We start from the raw sequence: 21980 nt of genomic DNA, 5'->3' as shown, positions 1-21980 counted from the left end.
TCCTCCAAATAAACAGTTCGGCTCTTGAAATATTTATGAGTCCGAAGGGAGAGAAATACCCACAGAACAGGGTAGATTCTGTTTCACTAGGATTAGAATTCTTACTTCCCTCTGTGACCTGAACGCCGAGGAACATGCACTTTCACCCAGGACTGCAAGAAGAGCTGGGGCTTGAATTATTCACAGGAGTGATTCACGTAGCATCTTAACTCTCCTCCCTTTGCAGCCACAGACTCTCAAAGAGTCAAAGACTCAAAGGGAGCTCCAGCACATCCCCCAGTGCTGCCCACTGCCCTCTGGGGCCACTGGTACGTTTTCCATGTTTTCAGTGAGAGACCTACTGCGTCCATGTAGGTCAGCTGTTCTGCCACCAGATCTTCTGAGAAGCTCGTGAATTCTGCTGACCCTCCGCTCTCCAGTCCCTCTTCCTCTTCCAGGCTGAAGGAGCTGGTGTTGAGAAGTCCATCTGTCCACAATGGGGAAACAATCAGTAAAGGGGTGCCACATAAAGCTTTGTTCATGGCGTCGAGCTACACTTCCTTCTTTCAGGAAGAAGAGAGCTAACTCTTCAGAAAACCACAGGTAGAAATGAACAAGAGCGATATATCGGAGCAAAATGGAGGTCCAATCCTGTGTATGCATTCTTATTAAGCTCAGAGGCCTTGAGCTATCCCAGAGAAGTCATTCAGAGGCTAGCCTAGACAAAGACTGCAGAAGGGAAGCTGAACACACCCCTCATCTCAGCTCCCACCAACTCCATCGTCACTTCCGGGACTAACCGAGCTAATACCTTCACCCCAGGCACACAATCCTTGATTGTTGGGCCACTCAGAACCAGAGCCTAAGACTGAGCAGGAAGCAGGCCAGACTTTGGTGGGTAGGACAGGCCATTTGGGTTTCAGAGATGCGCATGAGACCCGTAGAACTTCAAAAACATTTCGCAGCCTCAAACTTTCAAAGTTTCTATCAGCTTCCACCCTGAGTGCATACAAAGTGTGAAATAAATTTTAACTAAATTCACTGGAACCCTATATAGCTGATCATCAATCACCAGAAAGTTACAAGGGTCACAGACTGAAGAAGTCAAAGAAAATCACTACCCACTTAGGCCCGCTGCAAGAACCTCCAGCTTCCACTTGCAAGTCCCCTTACTGGAATCTTCTCTCAGTTCCTGAGCTGTTTCCCAACCTCATTCCTGTCACCCCTCACTCTCCTTCCCGTCAAGCCTGCCACTGCTCTGGGGATGGGGTGGGGAGGGGGACCCTAGTCACACACGATGACATCTTGGCAGGAATTCCCTTCTGTGTTACTACTCCCTCAGCATGTTCACATTTTAAGCCCTTCTCTCTTTAGAATGGACGCTTTTAGGCATCTTACATCATCAAATCGATGCAGCTTCTCCTAAGCTACCTCTGAGAAACAGGGAGCCCAAAGTGAGACCTATACCACTTTCCCTGTCAGGTACCACGTGCTACCTACCCACTCTGGTGACAGGGCTGTGATTTCAGGACTGGACCTCAGAGTTGAAGGCTCTGATGTGGAAGGGTTGGGTTAGGTCTGGAAAAGGTAGGAGGGCAGCACTACCTATTCCTGTTATCTTGGATACAAACAAGTACCAATTAAAGAGCTAAAATCCCACCCTGTGCAGGATGCTAGCCTGATCCCAGCACTTTCCCTCCACTCAACTCTGGTACTTTCTCATTCAGTGGAGAAAAAATTTGATGTGCCAATCAAAGTTCAAAGGGGCCTTCCATGCCTCCCGACAGCTACAATGTACCACAATACCTGTAAAACAATACAGAGGCTGTCCTGCTCCAGCCAAGGAGAGTACAGGCTAAGGACTAACATCATTCATTCATTCATTCATTCATTCAAGCATTTGTAAGTCTGGTATGCACCTAGAATGTAACTCTGTGTGAAGACTGTAATCCTTTCTCTCTGGGACCTGGCCTATGATTTCCCTGCTCCAGCACCTGACTCTCTCCAGGGGGTATGTAAAAACTCTAAGCACAGTTTTACTTTTGAAAACACACAGGAGAGCTTGCTACTTTCGCTAGTGTGACCTGAGGGGTGGGGCACAAGGGAACCAAGCTCCCAACACCCCTACTCCGGAAGGGCACCTGAACTTCATAAACAGGGCCCAGAGTCTTCTTGATAACGATTGCCCATACTTTGGAAAAGATTCATTCTTGGGTATTGCCTAAAAGTTTTTGTGAAGTCAGGCCACCTCCCTAATCCCTGCCTCTGCCTGCCAAAAGAGCTCTGGCCTCCAGTCCCTGAGCTGGAGAGGCCAGTGACTGGTCCCACTGGTTCCCCAATTAGGCATGGAGCCAGAGGCGGCCCCGGTGGGGAGAGCTGGGCTCCAGTGCACAGCAGTAACAGCATTTTCCACTCCAGCACAAAGCTGAGGCCCTGAAGGGAGCTGAGGTCTGGCAGCTGGAGCTTCCCGGGTATTCAAGCATTCCCGGCAGATGAAGTCATCTGAGATACAAAGCCTTTGGCAATCTGAGCCAAATGATGCAATTGCATTCCCCTTCTCCGGTCCCCAGTACATAGGAACCATTCAACAGGTACTGAGTAGAATTTGGAGTTACTGTTTTCTTTGGCTCTGGGGTGGCATCCCTTATCTGCGTTAGGACCCGTTTCCTTTCCCTCGCTGAGGAAATCAGGCATTACTTCAAGGAAGTGCCCATCAGAAGTTCCAAGTGGGTCAGCTGCCATGGGAACTGTTACCGGCACTGCAGTGAAAGGCTATCTCATCACTCGGGAAACCTGATGGAACCTCTTGACTAATTTCTTTAGAGCTTGGCAGTCCAAACACTCTATGGCCAGCAGCAGTGGCCCCCGCATTTGTCCTTGGAAATCAGAGGTCAGCCTCCAGTAGGAAAAAACAGCCTCAGAAACTTCCTTTGATGCGGCCATTAGAGAGAGTGGATGACAGTAATCTACGCTGCCGGGACACATTACAGTGATGCTTTCTAGGGCAAAGGAGAAACACCCCTCCAAGCTTCTGAAAGAGGGAAATTGGCTTGAATCCTTGCCAGCCTTATGGTGGGGTTGTTTGTGACAGGTTTACATCTGATAGGAGATCTTAGGCAGAGAATAAGTAGCCAGTTCATGTTCAGCATGGCCCATGTTGACAAGCGAAAGTTAAAAAATAAAAAATCAAGGAAACTCTATCGTTGGTAACGGGAAGAGCCCGGGGAAACGGCTTCGCTCCTCTGAGTCGGCTTCACAATTTAATCTGTAAAGTTCTGGAGGCAGTTTTGAAAATCCCTCTTTTCACTCTAAAACTTTAAGGTTCGGAAGCTAACACTTCAACCATTTTACACCTACCCCAGTTTTCTGAGGGTACCAGGGTTTCTTACTCAACAAATGGGGAACCTCCTCCACACTGCAGAAGCCCAATCTAGTTTTACCTGGGACCAAACAGGTACTCACTGTCGGGATCCACTTCCTGCTTTTGAAACTGTTCAAGAAGGTTTTGTGCTCTCCTCTCCGGGTCGGAGCCAGGCATCATCCGTGTGAGATACTCCAGCAACTTCTGCAGGCAAGGGAAGTGAGGGGGTTCCCGGAAGTCCTCCGCACACTGGTCAAGCCAGGCCCGCAGGATGGAGGCAATAGCACTGGGAAGGAGAAATGGAGAGCCACTGAACGGGGTCGGATGGACGCCTGTGGGACCCAGAACAAGCGCTGGACACCACAGTCCGTAGCTGAAGGGAGTTTTGGGGGGATTTGTAATGTTTTGTTGTTAGAAAAATCCATCCAAGGCAGACAAATGAGGAGCGGATTTAAAGAGTCCCCAAAGTAGTTTCCAAGCAATCTGAACACAATCCACTAAATGTGGATTTGCTCAAATTAAAGACCATAAAACTAGTTGTCAAGATGATGCAGTGAGTAAGGCATTTCCTACCAAGCCTGATAACCCGAATAAATAAACAGAAATAATAAATAAATAAATAGAAAATAATAATAAAATAATTTTTATTTATAAACAGAAAACTAATCATATTGATATTTTAGGAGATACCTGGATACCATTAGGCCAGAAATCCGTCTGTGTTTGGGGGGTAATGAGTAAGTCTAATCTTATAAACCTAACTAGGGCTTCAGTACAAGCACAAACATTTCCTCATGAAGTTATCCCTTCGTTTCTCAAATTACAATGAGAAACATGTCAGGAACTGTGGATGGAGAAGTTAGGGCCTCTGAAAGATTAAAGGAAAAAAAACTGGAACAAAAAAACCCCAGAACTTGATAAGCAACACTGTTTCTTCTGATTAACTCACCAAGGTACAACAGGTGCCAGAGCTCAGAGATGACCAGGGTCATTTTGGGTACCAGGCATGCTACAGACAAATCCCAAGGAACACAGGGTGTTGCCTTTAAGCTGGGATACAGCTCCTCCCTTGAGAGCAGAGTCAGATCAATGCCGAAGGGGTCACCTGTTTGGAGTACCATCATTCCAGGCTTCATATTCAAAGAAGACTCCACAGGCACTTTGGGGTCAGATCCATGCCAGGCTGGGTCCCTTTTCCAAAAACAGATACTCTGCCTCCCTAACAACACAAGCTCACAGCAAAGACTGTCCCCGATGCTGGCTGGAGAAGACACCAGGAGGAACCAGAGCATCTGCTGCATCCCAAGGCAGAGAAACCACAGAGTACCTGCTGTATCCCAAGGCAGAGAAACCACATTTAGTCTTAGCTACACAGACAAAACTCTTTCACCCACAAAAGTGTGTGTGTAGGTCAGAGATTAATCTCCAATGTCACTCCTCAGGAGTCATCTACCTTGTTCATAGATTACTAATGACACCATTAGGCTAGGCCGGCTGGCCAGCAGGCTCTAGAAATCCTCTTGTTTCTGCTTCTCCAGCATTGGGATGATAGCTATATTTCACCACGCCCAACTTCTTTTTAAAAAACCATGGTGCTGGGGATCCACCCAGGTCCTAATGCTTGTGCAGCACGCATCTCAAGACTGGGCCATCCCTCCAGAACCACAAAGTGTTCTTTAGAGGGTTTGGACTGTAACTCAGTGGTACAGCATTTGTCTAACATGCACAAGGCATGTTTGGGTTTGATCCACAGAATCACAAAAAAGGAAAGCTACTGTACTTCACACAAAGTGTTTATATAATCCAACACTAGAGTAGAAATTACTCTCCACTGTGTAGAGCTACAGCCAGCTGTCACAGTGTCTTAACTTCAATCCTGTAAACTCATACCGAAGAGCTGAACTGCAGTCAAGGCATGCCTCCCACAAAAGCCCACCTAACACCTGGCTTTGGGGCAGGAACATCGGCACACTGACCGCTTCTCTACTGTGTCCGCCTCTGGTTCACTGCCACAGACATTATGGCATCTGGAATTGCTAATATTCATCATCTACACGAAACAAATGACATTAAACTACCACAATAATAGAAATAATTCAATCCTCTAAATCTTTTAAGTTACATAAAATTGACAAAAACTTTATTTTCCCTCCAGAAAGCTGACAGAAAGTAATTTGGGTTTTGGATTAAAATTGAAAACATGAGCTGGGCATACTAGCACACATGCCTTTAATCCCAGCACTCAGGAGTCAGAGGCAGGTGGATCTCTGTGAGTTTGAGATCAGCCTGGTCTACAGAGCGAGTTCCAGTACAGCTAGGGCTGCATAGTAAGACTCTGTCTCAAAAAGAAAAAAGAAAAAAGAAAGGAAGGAAGGAAGAAAATATGAGTACAGTGAACTCAATGGCTTCATATTTTGAGGACCCTCATACTATACTAACTATTGCTCCTTTTTTGTTATCAAACTTAAATACCATAGTTTTCAACATTTATCAGCAGCTAACATTCCAGAAGTCCACTAACTGGACTTAGTTAAAAAGCCAGAGGAGTATGGGCTGGGAGGTGTTTGGTAAGCGTGGAAGGGGAGACAGGAGGGTGGATATGATAAAGACACAGTATATACATGTATGAAATTGTCAAAGAATAAATAAAAGAAAAAATCAAGTTATCATCTAATGTTTAATTTTTATAACAAAATATAATTTGTGAGTGATTTCCCTTCCTCTGGATAAGCAGTAAGCCCAGAACCATGAGGGGTACATAGTTGGGATGACACCAGAACACTGAAAACCTGACCTTTGCATACATCAGCTAGAGTCTTACAGAAGAACACTTCTGTGGTTCTTAAAATAAAGAATTGATTACGACTCCCTCCCCATTTCAGTGAGAATACAGTCTTCCAATGAAACTGATGAAAACCACAGAAACACACACACACACACACACACACACACACACACACACACACACACCAGAAGTCGAAAGGAGCACAGATCTAACCATGAGGTAAAACTTGCCTGTAACTCCAGGACTCTGGAGGCTGAGGCAGGAGGGCTGCCTGGGTTCTAGGACAGTCTGGGTTACAGAATGAGTTTCAGGTCAGCCTGGGTTACAGAATGAAATCTTTTCTCAACAATACAAAGGAGAGGGGTCCGGAGAAAGGAAGGAAAGGGAAATAAAGAAAAGAAAAAAATCTTATGGGTAAGTCAGTGATATTACTGTATCAATTACTGCCTAACTGATAGTAATTGCTTGTTTTAAGATTATAAGATTGTAAAATAGTAATTCTCACAAATCTACATAAACTAAAAAGCAAAATATCTACTCCACCTTCCATCCCCATTCCAAACCCATGATTTGTTACTAGTGTATAGTATATACTTCCAGGCATTTCTGTGGCTGTACACACATATTCAGTATACATGATATGCAAATATAAATCAACATTCTTTTCACTTACCAGTATGTTACAGGCACCTCTCTAGTCACCGCCTCTAGATTATCTTATGGTTTCTCATAAACACTGTGTCCTACTGCATGGGTACACCTCTAAGAATCTAAGGATTCTTCCTCTGGCAGGCAGATATTTAAATAATTTTCATGTTTTTGTAATTGTAAACAATTATACTTGGTTTATGTCTGTGTACATTTGTGAGTAGTTCCCCAAAGCATATTATGTAGTCAGTGTCCAAGAAAAGTCACAGATTCAGAAGAGCCACAAAAAGAGTAACCTTGGAGTGACCTTGATCCCTATGAGACTCATGCCCATTCTGTCCGTAGTCTAACACTTTTAACTCACTATGGTGAGTTCCTCATCTATCTGCTCTTAACAATGACCTTGCTGCGGCCTAGCCTAAGGAGGTGCTGAGATTCCACTGTGATCTTAGACAGGAAAAGCATTTTCACAGAAAAGAGGAATAGAGGAGGAGGAGGAGGAGGAGGAGGAAGTCAGAGAACAGCAGAGACAGCATAACTAACCACAAGCAGACCCTTGCCCTCTGATCAGGAGTGCTCCTCGGTGTGCCAGGGAAGGAGGCTTTCTGGAAAGGCCTGGACCCTTGCCCGAGGCTCACAGTGGCCTTATGTTTGCCGGGCCTGGGAAGAAACTTTCCATTCTCGATAGAACAAGCAGTAGATACAAATGTGGGGCTGTTAGATTCCGAGAAGGAAAGTGACATGGCACATGTGACAGAGGAAAGGGAACAGCAGCTTTTCCATCGTCCCTGCCTGGCTCCACACCTCACAGGACTGAACAGGAGGATTAGAGAACCAGGAAGGGGGATCCCGGCTGCAGCCACGACTGCACAGGAAAGTGTGTCTGTTCAACTGGAGAAGTCACTCGGCCCTGTGCACAGAACAAGAAGGGTCTGGGAGAAGAGAAAACACAATTCCTCAGCAGCAGGACCACCTGTCAACTGGGACAGTTTGCTCACTCAGTCTCGCTGACCCCTAACCGGAAACACTGGCATCTCTCTGACACTGATCAGTTGTGATTTCAAATGGCACATCAATGGGACCTTCTGAGACACATCAGGAGAGACCTAACTGATAATATGATTACAATGACCTACCAAAAGTCACAGAAGTATGGGACTGAAAAGGATAAATGGCTTGGTGAGATCAACTCATGGAAGTCAACTTAGAATTTGCCACCAATCACAGAGACAAACTGAGCCTCAACATTTGTGACCCCACACCCACTGGAAGAAGGTCATAGCTTTGAACTAATACTTCACATGCACTTGTGACCACGAGCACATACAAACACCCCCAAAGGACACACTAAGACACAGCAATTCAGAGGCATCCAAATTAGAGTATTACCCAGAAGACACGGTCTTTAATAATGTGTGAAGACTGGAGTACTGAGACCAGGTGGAAAGCCTGAGATGTGCCACAGTCTACTTTCAAGAGAACACTGATATCTCTTTTCCAAAGCAATTCTTTGGTGGGTTACAGAGCAGGCAGGACTCCTCCGTCCGAAAAGGAGGTGTCACTCTAAGCAGACATGCCAGATGGGTGGCCAGCAACAACAGCCAACCCCGATGGCAGAGGACTACCAGAGTGGTGCTTTCTACCTCGGGCATTCTTGTCAAGAATCACCTTCCCTGCCTACTGCAAAAGCCTATGGGGAAAGGAACACACGTGATCAGATGCCCATGTGTGGAGCCTGCTAAGGTCAAGTCGAAGGCTTTTCCTTCCAGAAGAGACCCCAGGGAGAGTCAACATGATAACTAAGTTAGCATTACAGAGCACTCTTTATTTTCCATATCCACTTACTAACTATGCAGTAAATAGGGGGTCCAGGGACCTTTAGAGGGAACCTGGTCAAAGCTTCAGGAGGGTCTCCCTAGGGGCTGAGATCTTAAGGATAAGCAGGAATCAGTGGCATGGAAACTGGAGCAACACTATAAGCAAAGGTCTTGAGGTGAGACAGCTGAACAATGAGTGGGCTTGAGTGTCGTTTAATGAAAGAACAGGACGAGACGGGAGGAGCGGGGCACAGTGGCACATGCCGTGTCAGGTGACACAGGCTTTGTCCACCAACTTCTCAGTAAGGACAGGTCCTACTTGGTAACACCTGGCTAGCAAGGTGCCTTGGTAGAGGAGCATGGGAAAATAATCCCAACTTCCCAGTCACCAGGGTGGGGGGCGGCAACCCATGGGGTACCACAGCAGCCACTGTATAGAGGACTCACAGCAGCCACTGTACAGAGGACTCAGGGTTACCACAGCAGCCACTGTACAGAGGACTCAGGGGTACCACAGTAGCCGCTGTACAGAGGACTCAGGGGTACCACAGCAGCCACTGTACAGAGGACTCAGGGGTACCACAGCAGCCGCTGTACAGAGGACTCAGGGGTACCACAGCAGCCGCTGTACAGAGGACTCAGGGGTACCACAGCAGCCACTGTACAGAGGACTCACAGCAGCCGCTGTACAGAGGACTCACAGCAGCCGCTGTACAGAGGACTCAGGGGTACCACAGCAGCCACTGTATAGAGGACTCTCGGGTATCACAGAAGCAGCTGTTCTCCAAGCACAGATGTGACAAACCCAGAGAATGTGAGTAATTACATAAAATTATTCTAAAATTCCAATGGCAACTAGACACTCTAGAATTAATAAGTTTAATACAAACTTTTTGGGGTACATCATCTCTTCCATGATGTATAATTGCCAAAAATAAGATTACCACTACAAAAAAAGAATAACGCTATCCATTTGGAGATATTTTTTCCTGCCCTAGAATCTATTTAAGACGATAACGTATTATACTTAATCACTGCCAGAAGATAAGACACAGAAACATTTGGGAAAACAGCAGAATGTTTCCTTATTCTCGGGCAGTTTCTACAGACTTGATCACCTCCTTGAGCAAACAGGAAGAAAGAACAACCCGGGAGCACCATGCACCTCTTAGGGGACATGGCTGTGCCTTCGCCAAGCCATGCTGGTGGGGTGTAAAGTACTTTGTTAACCTTGAACCTGGCTGAGCTGGACCCTCCACCTTGTTAGCCAAGTCATGGAATGGTTTTCCTCCACCTCAGGGAAGATTGCCAGATAGAGGCGGCCAGCAAGATGGTTTCCCTGACCACAGAGAACAAAGGAAGGGAGGCACAAAGTTTCCTTTCTTTTCTCCTCCTCCCCTGCTTCCCCAAGGAATGGAAACAATACTATTTGGACTTGTCAGGGTCATCATGCCTCAGCTTCCTGTACTTTCCATTGTCACACTGTGGTGTTTGTGGTAAGTAAGGATTCAAACACTGTGGTGGGACTGGAAGGAGGGGCTGTGATGGGGGAGGGATGCAAACAAATGGAAAGTCAAGATCTATGCACAAGGAGATGTGAACAGGGCAGGGTGGGGGAGGGGCAGTTAAAAAGACAAAAAGCCTCAAGGCAAGACCCGGAAGAAGGAAGGCACACGGGTACAACTGAGCAAATAGCTTTGTAAGGTAGGGACAGGATGAGATGCGCCTGAAACCTACTGCCCAAAGTCAAGGTTACTCACACATCTGTCTTTCATTCCCACACTGAAGAGAAATATTTTCATTTTTACCACAGGGGAAGAATTAAAGGATACGTGATATAGAGAGCATGGCCTTGGCTCAATCCAAGCACTCTCACTTGCTCACTGTGTGACCCTGGACATGCTCCTCAGCCACCCAGGCTACTCTTTGGTAGATGGAAGAATGATATAGAAGGTCATCAGGAGAATTTTTAGAGCACATACAGTACACCCTTACTAAGCAATCAATAACTTCTGGCTATTATTAGAAAAGAGCACCAGTTACTCACCAAAATGATCACTTCAGGCCCTTGATAACTCCCTCCTGGTCCCCGCAGTCTGAGAAGTTTATGCATTATAAACAGGGGGCTTCTGTTTAAAGCCTGTTGAAGGTCTCCGCCATTTCACCATGGATGGAGGTGACCTTGGTGCTGTCAGCTGCTACCGGGTACCAAGGACAGGAAGCAAGCCCTCCTTTGATGGCCTGACTGACTGGGTCTTCCTTCATCCTTCCTCAGATCCTCAGACCACCTCCTTCCACATTTCACAACAGCTGTCTGCGGACCCCTCTGGGGGTGTTATAATAAAGCCAGCAGCTGGGTGAGACAGTGGGAATTAAAGGCATTAATGCCAAATGGTCTGGGTTTCCAGGTACCGATGTGGTATAATTACTGTGAAGTGCTAACAGGGAGAGGAATCACAAGCAAACCCCGTGCCTGTTCCTTAACAGTAAGCCTGAGAGTGAGCGACCTAGGTGGGAAGCCCCACTGAACTGGACTCCAAACCCTTGATGGCACACTCACGACCTGATCTTAGCCAAAGCACCCAAGTTTGATGAACCCTGAACTGGTGGGCCTATGAAGTGAGGGCAGGTCCTCAGCACATTTGTGATGGTAAACACACACACACACACACACACACACACACACACACACACACACACAGAGGAAACTAAAAGAGCGCCCTGCATAGATGAGAATACCACAGATAGGCTGCCAAAGTGGTGGCTAGCAGCGCAAGGGTTAAATCCTGTTTCCATGGTCTAAACACTGAGACAAGACCCCACTGACACGGCTATTTGTGATGGCCCCTACACGTTTCCAACAGGTAGACAACACGGTCATGGCACTGGAGAGATGGCTCACTGATGAATAGTTCCAACAGAGGACCTGGTTTGGTTCCCAGAACCCACCTGGAGGCTCAAAAACAACTGTAAATACAGTCAGGGGGTCTGACACCTCCTCTGGCCTCCTAGGGCATTTCACACACATGGTGCACAGCCATACATGCAGGCAAAGCACCCATACACATACAAATAATAAGTACACTGACTTACTAGTCTTCGGTTATTAGAGCACCAATTTCTGCTCTGCAGATTTCTACCCACATCCCACAAAAACTGGTGAGTTTTTAAATTATGGTTTTTTATCTTTTTTTGCTCTGTATGGACATTTAAAGACAACAACTTTCTCTTTAATGTGACATATTGCTCCATTCCCTTTGTTTTATTTAAAAGAAAAACATCTATTCCTTTCACGTTGTAACCTTCAGTTCTCCGAACTTTGGAGGTTTTACTATTCTCATTGTTCTGTTCATGCAGGTTTTGTTCTCTGTTGAGACCGAATCTTACTGTGTGTCCTAAGATGGTCTTAAACTTAAGTCTGCTGACATTATAGGTGTGCATCTCTATGCCTGAATTTGGTGTTTTACATCTCATTTTTCATGGATTTGTCCCTCTCTCAAATCTCCCCTTTTCCCATTTCCCTTGCAATCACTCAGTTTCAATGGCCTTCTTCGGGCATTTGGATTTCCTGGAATGTCTATTGATTGCAAACATTCCAGAAAGTTTTCCAATACTTTCTGCTGTAATTTCCCCAGGCACTAATAACCTCAGCTTCTTTCTAAAGTGCGCCCGACATCTTGGATCATACTGTTTACTAGCTCCCTTACCAGCCCCTGAGTGCTGGTGTCAGTACCCCCAGCTTCTGGGAAAGGTTACAAGAGTGACATTTGTATCTTCTGAACGTGTGGAAAGGAAAACGAGATGATTTCAACAGTCGGAAGCACGGTGATGGTAAAGAGTTCGAGAAAACAGAACTTGGCATCCCAGGAGGGAAGGGGTGAGATTCAATTAAGGAAAAGGAAACAAAACTATTTCGACTTTAGAGAGGGCTGATTAAAGGAAAGTAGTAAACATCACGGCCTGGGGAGTTTCAAACCTCTTTAAATAAAGTTATACACACACTATCCCCCCCCCACACACACACACAGAGCAATCACACACATTTCAAAGAATTTGTGATGTAAAAGCTGGATTCTGTTCACTTCGGAGTTCAATGGCTGTAGTAAATCTGTCCTACGAAAAGTTTCTTCCTCTTGTCTGGTTCAAATTTTGCTGTTCGAAAAGACAGCATTTTATCATGTAAAAACGTCAACAGGGAGGGTGAAGAGGGCACACGTGAAATGAACGTGCGCAGAGCTGTTTTCTTCCACAATAGGAAGGAGGTCTCCCGATTCCCAAATACTGGTCGTTTTTAGGAGCCCTGAGATAAAAAACAACAGCGAGGCCCAGCTTCCTCTCGACACAGGCCTAGTCCGAACACCAGAAGTCACTGTGTGGCGAAGGGCTTAAAAACTAGAAGCCATGGAGACAGAATTCTTGAGACACTCCGGTTGAGCCAGCTGATTTGGAAGTTCTGAACGCATCAGAGAGCCAGACCAGGACTCTCCACAGGGTGAAGGCACCCTGAGCAATCTGATAACTTTCTTAAATACAGAAAGAACACGAGTCGGTGTGAGTTCCAGACACCAGAAGCCAATCTTTCATCTTAAGGCTTCATCTGTATTTTCATATTTTCCATCTTTATGTCCTCTGTTAGCTTGACTAGATCCATACTTAGAACATCAGAAATGTCTGGCAACTTGGACATGGAAGCTTATATAAAGTGTAAGAATTCCGATACAATCCACAGCAAAAACGGAAAAGTCAAACAGTTTTGGACATTTTGTTCTCATGATTAAATCCAATAGTGATTCCCTGCTCCTGCTCTCAGTTCAACCCAGGACCACAAAACTGAAGGCAAGGGCCCGCAAGCGAGTGTTTAGTTTCAAAGAGTCACTAGATCCCCGCTGCATGCTGCCCACCTGACATCACAGGGGACAGATGCACAGGCATTCTGTCACCCCATGTATCCTCCTGCTGCACAGTGTCTCAGCTCAGCTCCTTCTGACTGCAGTGAGCAGCTGTGACGTCATGATCCGATAAGCAAACCAGCCCTGACTCCTTTTTTCTGACAGTTTCATTCAGTCTGTTAAATATGCTTTCTCAGACAGAAAAGCAGCCAGGGAAATGTCTCAAAAGCCTAATATAGTATTTGGACCACATCTCTGATTTTGGTTTTTGAAAAACTAAATACATTTTATGTTAGCTATCACGGACTTGAAAAGGACTCAAATATCGTATGTTCCAGGAACTCAATTTTCAGATGAAAACTCTGAAAGTGGGAGAACTACAGTAATTAAACAGAGGCCACACGGCCGGGAAGGGACAGAGGACGGCACAGGAGGTGGGCCTTTCGCCTTCCATGTGGCTGGCCCGAGACCACCTCAGTATTTGACTCACATAATGGCAAAAGGAACACAAACGGCTAAGCTTCCAAACAAGCATGCTTAGAAGTGCACGGACGCCGTGTGGCAGGCTTTCCTCCCAAGGCACTGGTGGTATTTAACGACATATCATCAGATGGAAGGGACAAGCCTTGTCCTGTGCATTATGGGATGTTTAGGATCATCCTTGCCCTCTACCTACTAGATGCCAGTAGCAACTATCCCACTTAGGCACAACCAAAGTGTCTCCAAATACTGTTCAGTGTCCTCTGGGGGACAAAGTCACCCTGTGAGAACCAGTGCCACAAAACCATGCTTTCTACGCATCCATTGGCCAAGAGGAAGCTGCCACTCACTGCTCCAGGTCAGGGGCCAGAGGTGTGGGGTACTCGAGGATCAGCAGTGTCCCATACAGACGGGAGGTGCTTCCCTGGTTTCTTCTCAGGAAAACAGGCAGTGGCCATGTACAGAGATGGACATTGTCAGGAGAGCCACAAGAAAAGATGGTATAAAACGATAATGAGGACACGGAATACAAATTAATAAAAGGAGAAAAAAAATGGAAGAAAGAAGAAAAGGAATTGGAAGAAAGAGGTCACCAGAGAGAAGGGGTTTTGGCATTCCAGAGTCTGGGGACAGAGTGACCTATTATAAAATAAAGTGCTATGTGTTCATCAGGCACAGTTCTTTCAAAAAGGCGACTCAGTTTGAGCAAAGGGGTCAAGAACTTTCCACCAAGTCACTGTGAGGCTTTGGGAAAGGACTATTGTCCCCAGATGACGGACCCCTCAGGGGAGTACTGTGTGAAGCTCTTTGTTAAGGTCCCATGTGCTCAGAACTCTAAAGCCCTTTAAAACAGCTTAACCTGGAGTTTCACCCACACTAGAGTCCCAAGTGTACAATGAATTTCAGTGGGACTTTAAAATAATGAACACAGCTTTTCACATCCAGGGTACAATCCATTTTCTAACTGCTACTTCCCACAAACCTATTTAATCCTGAAACACCCTCTGAGAAACAGAAAGGCTCTGGGTATGTTTCAGACTGTACTCTTCTTGGCTATTCCTGTGGCTAACTGAACACGAACTCCAGATTTGATTGGCTTCCCGCACGTGTGGCTAACCATATGCTTCTCACTGAATCCGCTCACAGGTCAGCACACCTGTCACGCCAGTCTCTGGATTCTTACCGTTTCTTTTCTGGATATTCTCAAACACCCATTAAAAAAGGATCCTCTTGAGAATCATTTTAGTGCCTTTTCATGGATGAACAAAAGCAATTTTAAATATTCTAGTCTCATGATTTCTAAACCCTGAAGTGCTCAGGGCTCACTCAAGGATCTTAAGCTGCAGATTCTAGTCCATTAAGTCGGGCTAGAACAATGGTTCTCAACCTTCTTAATACTGTGACCCTTTAATACAGTTCCTCATACTGTGGTGACCCCCAACCATAAAAATATTTTAGTTGCTACTTCATAACTATAATTTTGCTACTGTTATGAATCATAATGTTAATATTTGAGTTGGAAGATAATCTAATATGCAACCCCTGTGAAAAGCCCACTTGACAAACCCCAAGAAATCACAACCCACAGGCTGAGAACCACTGGGCTAGGAGCAGTTTACTTTCATTTCTCAAGAGTTTCCTGGATGCTGAGCCACTGGTCCTTGGTACCATGGAGTAAGCCTTGTGGGCATGGATGACTCCAGGCCCAACCCATCCTGATGACCTATGTTCTAATGTTTCCCATCTACACAAAGCTTGTACAGCAACCGGCCTACAGTTCACCAGGGAAAATCCAAACCCTTTGTGAATGATTAAAGCCCTTCACAGTATAATCTCAGGCTAGTTTCAGCCCCACAGACTCTCCTGACCCACATGCAATGTCATGAAGTAGCTCCAACAACTCTCTGTTGCTTCTCGAAATCCCACACACACTGAATTTCCCTGATCGGCCCTGCTGGTCCCTGTGCCTGGACAGCCACCGCCCAAGTCCTTCACCACCATCCTTCAACTATCACGTCCTCCCCTGGCCCATCTCCTGTAGCAATAATGTGATCGTTTCTCCTACCATATCTTGCCCTGGAGTTTTAAATATGTACATTAGCTTGTCTATTTTTCTGCAATAAATTACAGAAAAGAAATGCAAGGTGTCTAGATCCTACTTAGAGGTTAAAAAGACTGTTTTTCTTACTTCCACACCTACAGTCCCTAAAGTGTGGGAACCACCAGGGAATCTTGTGGAGAGCTAAAGACTACACAGGAAAGCTCAATTATGTTCCCACTCTCTGGTTTTTGGCCCCAAATGAGTATTTAGCAGTAGAGATTATTTTTGCATCTCAGAGTATCCATCCCATCTGCTCCAGAACATAACCGTACAGTGGCCTCTATCCCCACACCATGGGTATTTCTCCAATATCTTCTAGATCATTCTCATCAGTGTAAACAATTGCCCATTAAAATAAACCACACATGGTACACAAATCAAAATGCCTTCCTAATCCCCAGATCACACGCTATGAGATTTCTGAATCCCCGTTTATGGCAAAACTGTTCCTCCCTGTCTACATTTCACCGTACTTCCATTCACCAAAACCACTTGTCCTCATCACTGTGACCCAGGGTACTGCTGGGGGACGTCACCTCTCAGCCCCCTCTTCAGTTTGCACATGGCAGCACTGGAGACGGCAGGTAACCCCTCTGGAACTCCTCTTCACATGCTTCTGAGGTACAACTGCCTCTTCTAACTTAACTTCCCCCCACTCTGCTCACCCCACAGCGGCCCTAGTCTCCTTCAACAAACCTTCTGTTTTCACTGACTCACAACGGTAAAGGGAACCAAGGGCCAGTCTCTAGCCCTTCTCTGGCTCTCCCCTTCAGTTTCCGGGAGATACCAGGCAGCATTATGACTTTAAATACCACCTAGGCTGTCCAAGTGAATACCACCATCCAAACAGCCCATCAAGACCAGACTCACCGATTACCTCAAAATTAACATCTAAGATTCACTTGCTGACACACACTCCCACCAAACTTGATCCCCATCCCCAGTCATGTCTCAGGAAGGTTCTAGTGTAGCCTTTGGTGGTATCCTTGCCCTCTCTGTCTTCCAGATAAGCCATGTGTTTCAGCATCTACACAAGCAGTACACCTCAGTCCTCACTTGAGTCCGGACTCCCATCACCCCTTGCCTGGACCCTTATCAAGGTGCTAACCAGGCTCCTTGCCTCTATCCCTACTGCTAACCTACCTTCCACAGAGAACCACAGCTCGCCTAAAAATGAAGGCTGCAGGGCTGCTCTCAACGCCTTCCTCAGATTCAGATTCAACATCTGCCCCAAGTCCCCAACGGCCTCACTTTGTCTGCACTACCAACCCCTGAGTTCCATCCCGACACCTGCCATGCCGTTCTCTGTATCTCCATCCTGAACACCCGCCATGCCGTTCTCTGTATCTCTGTCCTGAACACCCGCCATGCCGTTCTCTGTATCTCTGTCCTGAGCACCCGCCATGCCATTCCCTCTCCTCCATCCTGAACACCTGCCATGCTGTTCCCTCACCTCCATCCTTAGACCCACCGTGCTGTTCTCTACATCTCCATCCTGAACACCTGCCATGCCGTTCCCTACATCTCCCTGCTGCATCACTGGATCACTCTATCCCCACCTGGAGCCTCTTTCATATCCTTTGCCTAGACATCACAGGGCTTGGCTCACACCTCATACCCTGTGCTCCAAGTGCTGGGATTGCAGGCAGGCACCACCATGTTCTTGCACCCCTGAGCTCAGTAAGACGCCACTCTGACTGAGAGCTAGTGGGACTGCTAATGAGAAAAAAGACACTCACTTCCGGATCACGGCCTTGGACTCCGACGAACTCTGATTTCCATCTTCTTCACAGTTTGGGCCTGTCAGGTTTCCATACCTTTAAAGATTAAAACAGTCAAACAGACACAGTCAGAAGGCTGCTCTATATAATGTCGAGCACAAAATAAGATGTCAGGAGTAATTAAGAAAATAAATATATATGAAGGAACATCAGAAGCATTAACAAGAATACGTGATGGATAGACCAGTAAACTCCAAACAGAATCAGGATGTAACTACCATGCCTCTTTAAAACGTTCTCCTAATCTTCCACAGTTCCTGTAATTTCTTCTACACAACAGGGTTTCATCTCAGCAAGAGCACCAGACATTACTTGCTGTAAGGAAGGCAGATTCCTCATGAGCTCTCACACACAAGCTAATTGCCACCCTCTGATGTCTCTACACCAGGGAGACACAGCTGTGTGGACACACTTCCAGACTGGGGCCACACATGGGCACAACAATGACACATCCTCGAGACACTTGGGAGTGTGCTCTTCTTTTGAAAAGATCAGTGTTGGAGGATCCTGGAAATAACCTTGGGTCTCAGAGTCTGGGGAGGAGATGAGGGCTGAAGAATGGTCTTGTGTCACTGGCACCAGGCCAGCAGCTGTGACGGCACCGCCACCAAGCCGGGCTGATGGAGACCCAGTACCTGAGAAGAGGGGAACAGGGGTCCTAGTTTTGGAAAAGCTGTCAGTGCTTAGAATTTAAGGTTTTGCTTGTCACGAACTCAAATTTTTCCTCAATAAGTTGATCAGTTGCTAAGTATACTATTAGCTTTTATTTCAACCCCATGTGTAGCTAGTTGATTTTATACTAAAATGTCACATTTTGTTGGAGTGGCTCAGTGGTAGAGTGCTTTGCCTAGCATGTCCAAGGCCCTGGCTTCTTTCCCCAACTCCGCAAGCCAAGTAAGAGAATATGCGTTTAGTCAATTGACACCCAGTCCCTAAGGAAGATGCCATTAACTCAGAAGGGCTGAACTATTTCTGCAGTTCCGCCTCCCAACAAGAAAGAATTTGAAGAGTCCCTGGAGTTTAAAAAAGCTGTTTGTCACCCCAAGGTTTTGATACCAGAAATTCTACATTTGGTGGGTTTACATTTTTAAAGAGCACACTTTATCTTGTATAATGGGATTAAAGGCTCTAGGACCCTATGGCTCTTTGTTCCTAGAATTTACAAATTCTTTACAAAATAAAAGCCCACCATCTGCTTTGACTGACTGTCGTCCATCTGGTGCCCCCATCACCTCATCCTGACAAGTTCCAGGTTGTGCCTCTAGGCAACACACACACACACACACACACACACACACACACACACACACACACACACGCACATCCCTGCTCTTTCTCCAGCTTATCGGCCTTCTGGGTTTCTTGGCCGCACAGAGGCATTTTCCATGGTCCTGACCTCCTAGCCTCTTCACCCTTTGCACACCTGCGAGGTGAGAGTTTCTGGGGCTGCCCTCTGCTCGTCCTGAGACAGGAGCTCAGCGAGACTAAGATTTCCTCACCCCACACTGGCCAGGCAGGAGAGGGAAATAAACAAAGTGGGATTCTTTTGGCGCCTTCGTTGGCCACCATCATCGTGAACTGTGTCCCTGTGTTGCCTCAGGGAGGATTTTGCGGTTTGCTGAAGTGGGAAAGATTGGGGAGGGTGCAGGAAAGAGGAGGCCATTTGCAAGGCCGCCCAGCTTTCCTATCTCTCCCAGCAGCCCTCACTTACTAAATAGGGCACTTGATCTTTGTTTTGTTATGTTAATTCGTCTATGAGTGTTCTCTCTGCAAATGTCTTTTATCTTCCGACTAGGAACTGTGAGGGGTATAAATGGACAAGGAGCGCTCTTCCAAGGAAAAGATACACACTATTGCTGATAGCTTTCTTCCAAAGAAGTTTTAACTCCAAGTTTCCAGACCTTCCTGGACTTTTGTCTCTAGTTTCTTGGGCTCTCCTGTTCTTTTTTGGCTCTTTTTGGAACGTTTTGGAGGTTGGGTGGCACCAGGACCTATCTCAGCTGTCGCCCTAGAATATGATGCCACCACGGTCTGTCACTTGGTGCCAAGAAAGACTATGCATACGTATTCTTGCACATTAATTGGCCTGTTACCATTGACAATGGCTAAGATCATACAACTATTCTTTCTCTTCACTGCCGGAGTGTCCACAGTTCACAACTAGGGCCAAGGTGATGGTCTAAAAATAACTCAGAGGCCTCCAAGAGCTGTCAATTATCAGCCATAGGTTAGAAGGGCACAAGACTGAGTTGCTCAAATCTTGCTCCATCCAACCCATGGGGAAAGCCTCCAGCTCCATTTACGACATACTTCAGTGTAAACACTTCTCCTGTTTCTACCCTGCCTCTAACTACCACCCTCTTTGGGTTAAAGCAATTCACCAGCCACTTAATTAAGCTGATCTCTTGGCTTCTGCCCAGTCATCACAACTATGCTGTTCAAGGAAATCAGATCATGGTCCTTTTCCATTCAGACCCCTCCCATGATTCCAATCAGAGAAAAGACCATTCTCACTTCTCTTACCGACCCTGAAATCTTCGCCTCACTGCGCTCTACCCATAACTCCCACATTTCCCCTCACCCACTCTTGTCCATGGCCTCCACCTGTCCCGTGGACCATCAGTCACCCCTCTGCCTCACAACTGTCACTTACTTCTGCCGCTTCCCATGGGTCTTTGCTGTTGCCTCCCCTGGACATCCTGTCTAAAATGCAACCCAATTCTAACACTATCCCCTTCACCACCTTATTCTCTACAGCTTTCAATATCTTCTGAAATGGTATACAGTCAGTGTTTTCCTGTTGGTATCCGCTAGAACATGAACCTCTTTTTTGGTTGTTTTTTTGTTTTTCCAGACAGGGTTTCTCCTGTAACTGCCCTGGCTGTCCTGGAACTCACTCTGTAGCCCAGGCTGGCCTCAAACTCACAGAGATCTGCCTGCCTCTGCCTACCAAGTGCTGGGATTAAAGGCGTGCACCACCGCCGCCGCCGCCGCCGCTGCCGCCGCCGCCCGGCTAGAACATGAATTTTATGTGAGTGGCATCTTTGACTCTTGTGCTCACTGCTCTTTGGAGCTTAAGACAAGGCTTGCACCCTGCTGATGCAGGTGAGTAGTAAGTGTTCCAGTGAGGCTCCAATACTAGGTTCAGAGGCTGCAAAAGCACCATCTGGCCCCAACTCACACAGGGTCTTAACCTGTCTGTGCTCTCATTTCTAAGGGCTTAGGAACACACGTTCATTTTAAGCTTTGGCTCTGGTTATTCAAAATGTCCAAAATTAACATGAAAAAGTTTTAAGATTTTTAAAGAGAGATCTGGAAGGTGTTAGCAGGATGAAGCCGTAAGGTGTATGTGCTATTCTAAAGCAGACATAAGGGTGTGAGAACCTTCTAGAATCGAATGCACTGGGCAGGGGTGACTGCTCTTATACTTTTCTCATTGTTATGGGGAATTGATGCTCTACAGGAAAAACAAAATGTATCCAGCTCTGGAGTCGAGAGCTCTTTAACGTTCACGGCAGAGTCGGTTTTACCAGACCAGGAATGCCTCTTTGATGTTTCCCCAAACCTGCTCACGGCTTCCCATCAAAGTCAAGGCGGTAAACAGAGGGTGTGCATGTGCTTAATTAGTGGAGCAGAAAATCTACAGACAAACCTGTCAACAATGTCATCTCCAATTCCCACAAACCCTCCTTAGGACTAAGATCAAAGCTCGACCCCCTTCGGCTTACGGTGGAGCAAGTGCCCCCCCCCCCCTTTAGAAAACTGAAATCAAAATCCAAATTGCCGGATGACCTTTGACACGGTTTTCTCCGTTGTCGCCAGGCAAAGGAAAGATTTACAAATGCCTTGTACAGTAGAGCTGTGAGCAATTATTTACTGCAGCCTGAAGATTACCTGAATGGGGGGGGGGGGCTAATGTTTGAATAAGGAAGAGCCGACTCTAAGGGTTTTCTTTGAAACCAATCTGAGCAGACCAAGTATTTAATGAGTATCTGAAGGGAGGGAGGACCAGGGTGTTGGTAGTTGAAAGAACTCCCAAGTTGTCCAGATGCTGTCTCTCTGTAGAGGGATCTGTCGTATCATTCTGCCCCAGCAGGAAAGCCTCAGTAGAAGCCGCCAGGATGGGATCATCCTGAAGA

General features: G+C 46.4%; 1 protein-coding gene across 2 annotated transcripts in view; it reads right to left on the bottom strand.

Moving 5' to 3' along the window:
* Rgl1 (ral guanine nucleotide dissociation stimulator like 1) overlaps nucleotides 1-21980 on the bottom strand; it is a 256031-nt gene that overhangs the window by 35805 nt on the left and 198246 nt on the right. For both annotated transcript variants that reach the window (XM_059280899.1, XM_059280900.1), the window contains 3 exons: nucleotides 17800-17877; nucleotides 3442-3626; nucleotides 342-466 (listed from right to left, as the gene is read on the bottom strand). In XM_059280899.1, the coding sequence (XP_059136882.1) occupies nucleotides 342-466; nucleotides 3442-3626; nucleotides 17800-17877 (388 nt within the window). The remainder of the gene's footprint in view (nucleotides 1-341; nucleotides 467-3441; nucleotides 3627-17799; nucleotides 17878-21980) is intronic.

This window comes from Peromyscus eremicus, chromosome 15 (assembly GCF_949786415.1).
Source record: "Peromyscus eremicus chromosome 15, PerEre_H2_v1, whole genome shotgun sequence".
In the NCBI taxonomy this organism is placed as follows: Eukaryota; Metazoa; Chordata; class Mammalia; order Rodentia; family Cricetidae; genus Peromyscus; species Peromyscus eremicus.
Note: the sequence above shows the minus strand (reverse complement) of the source record. Positions and strands in the feature narration are given on the sequence as shown.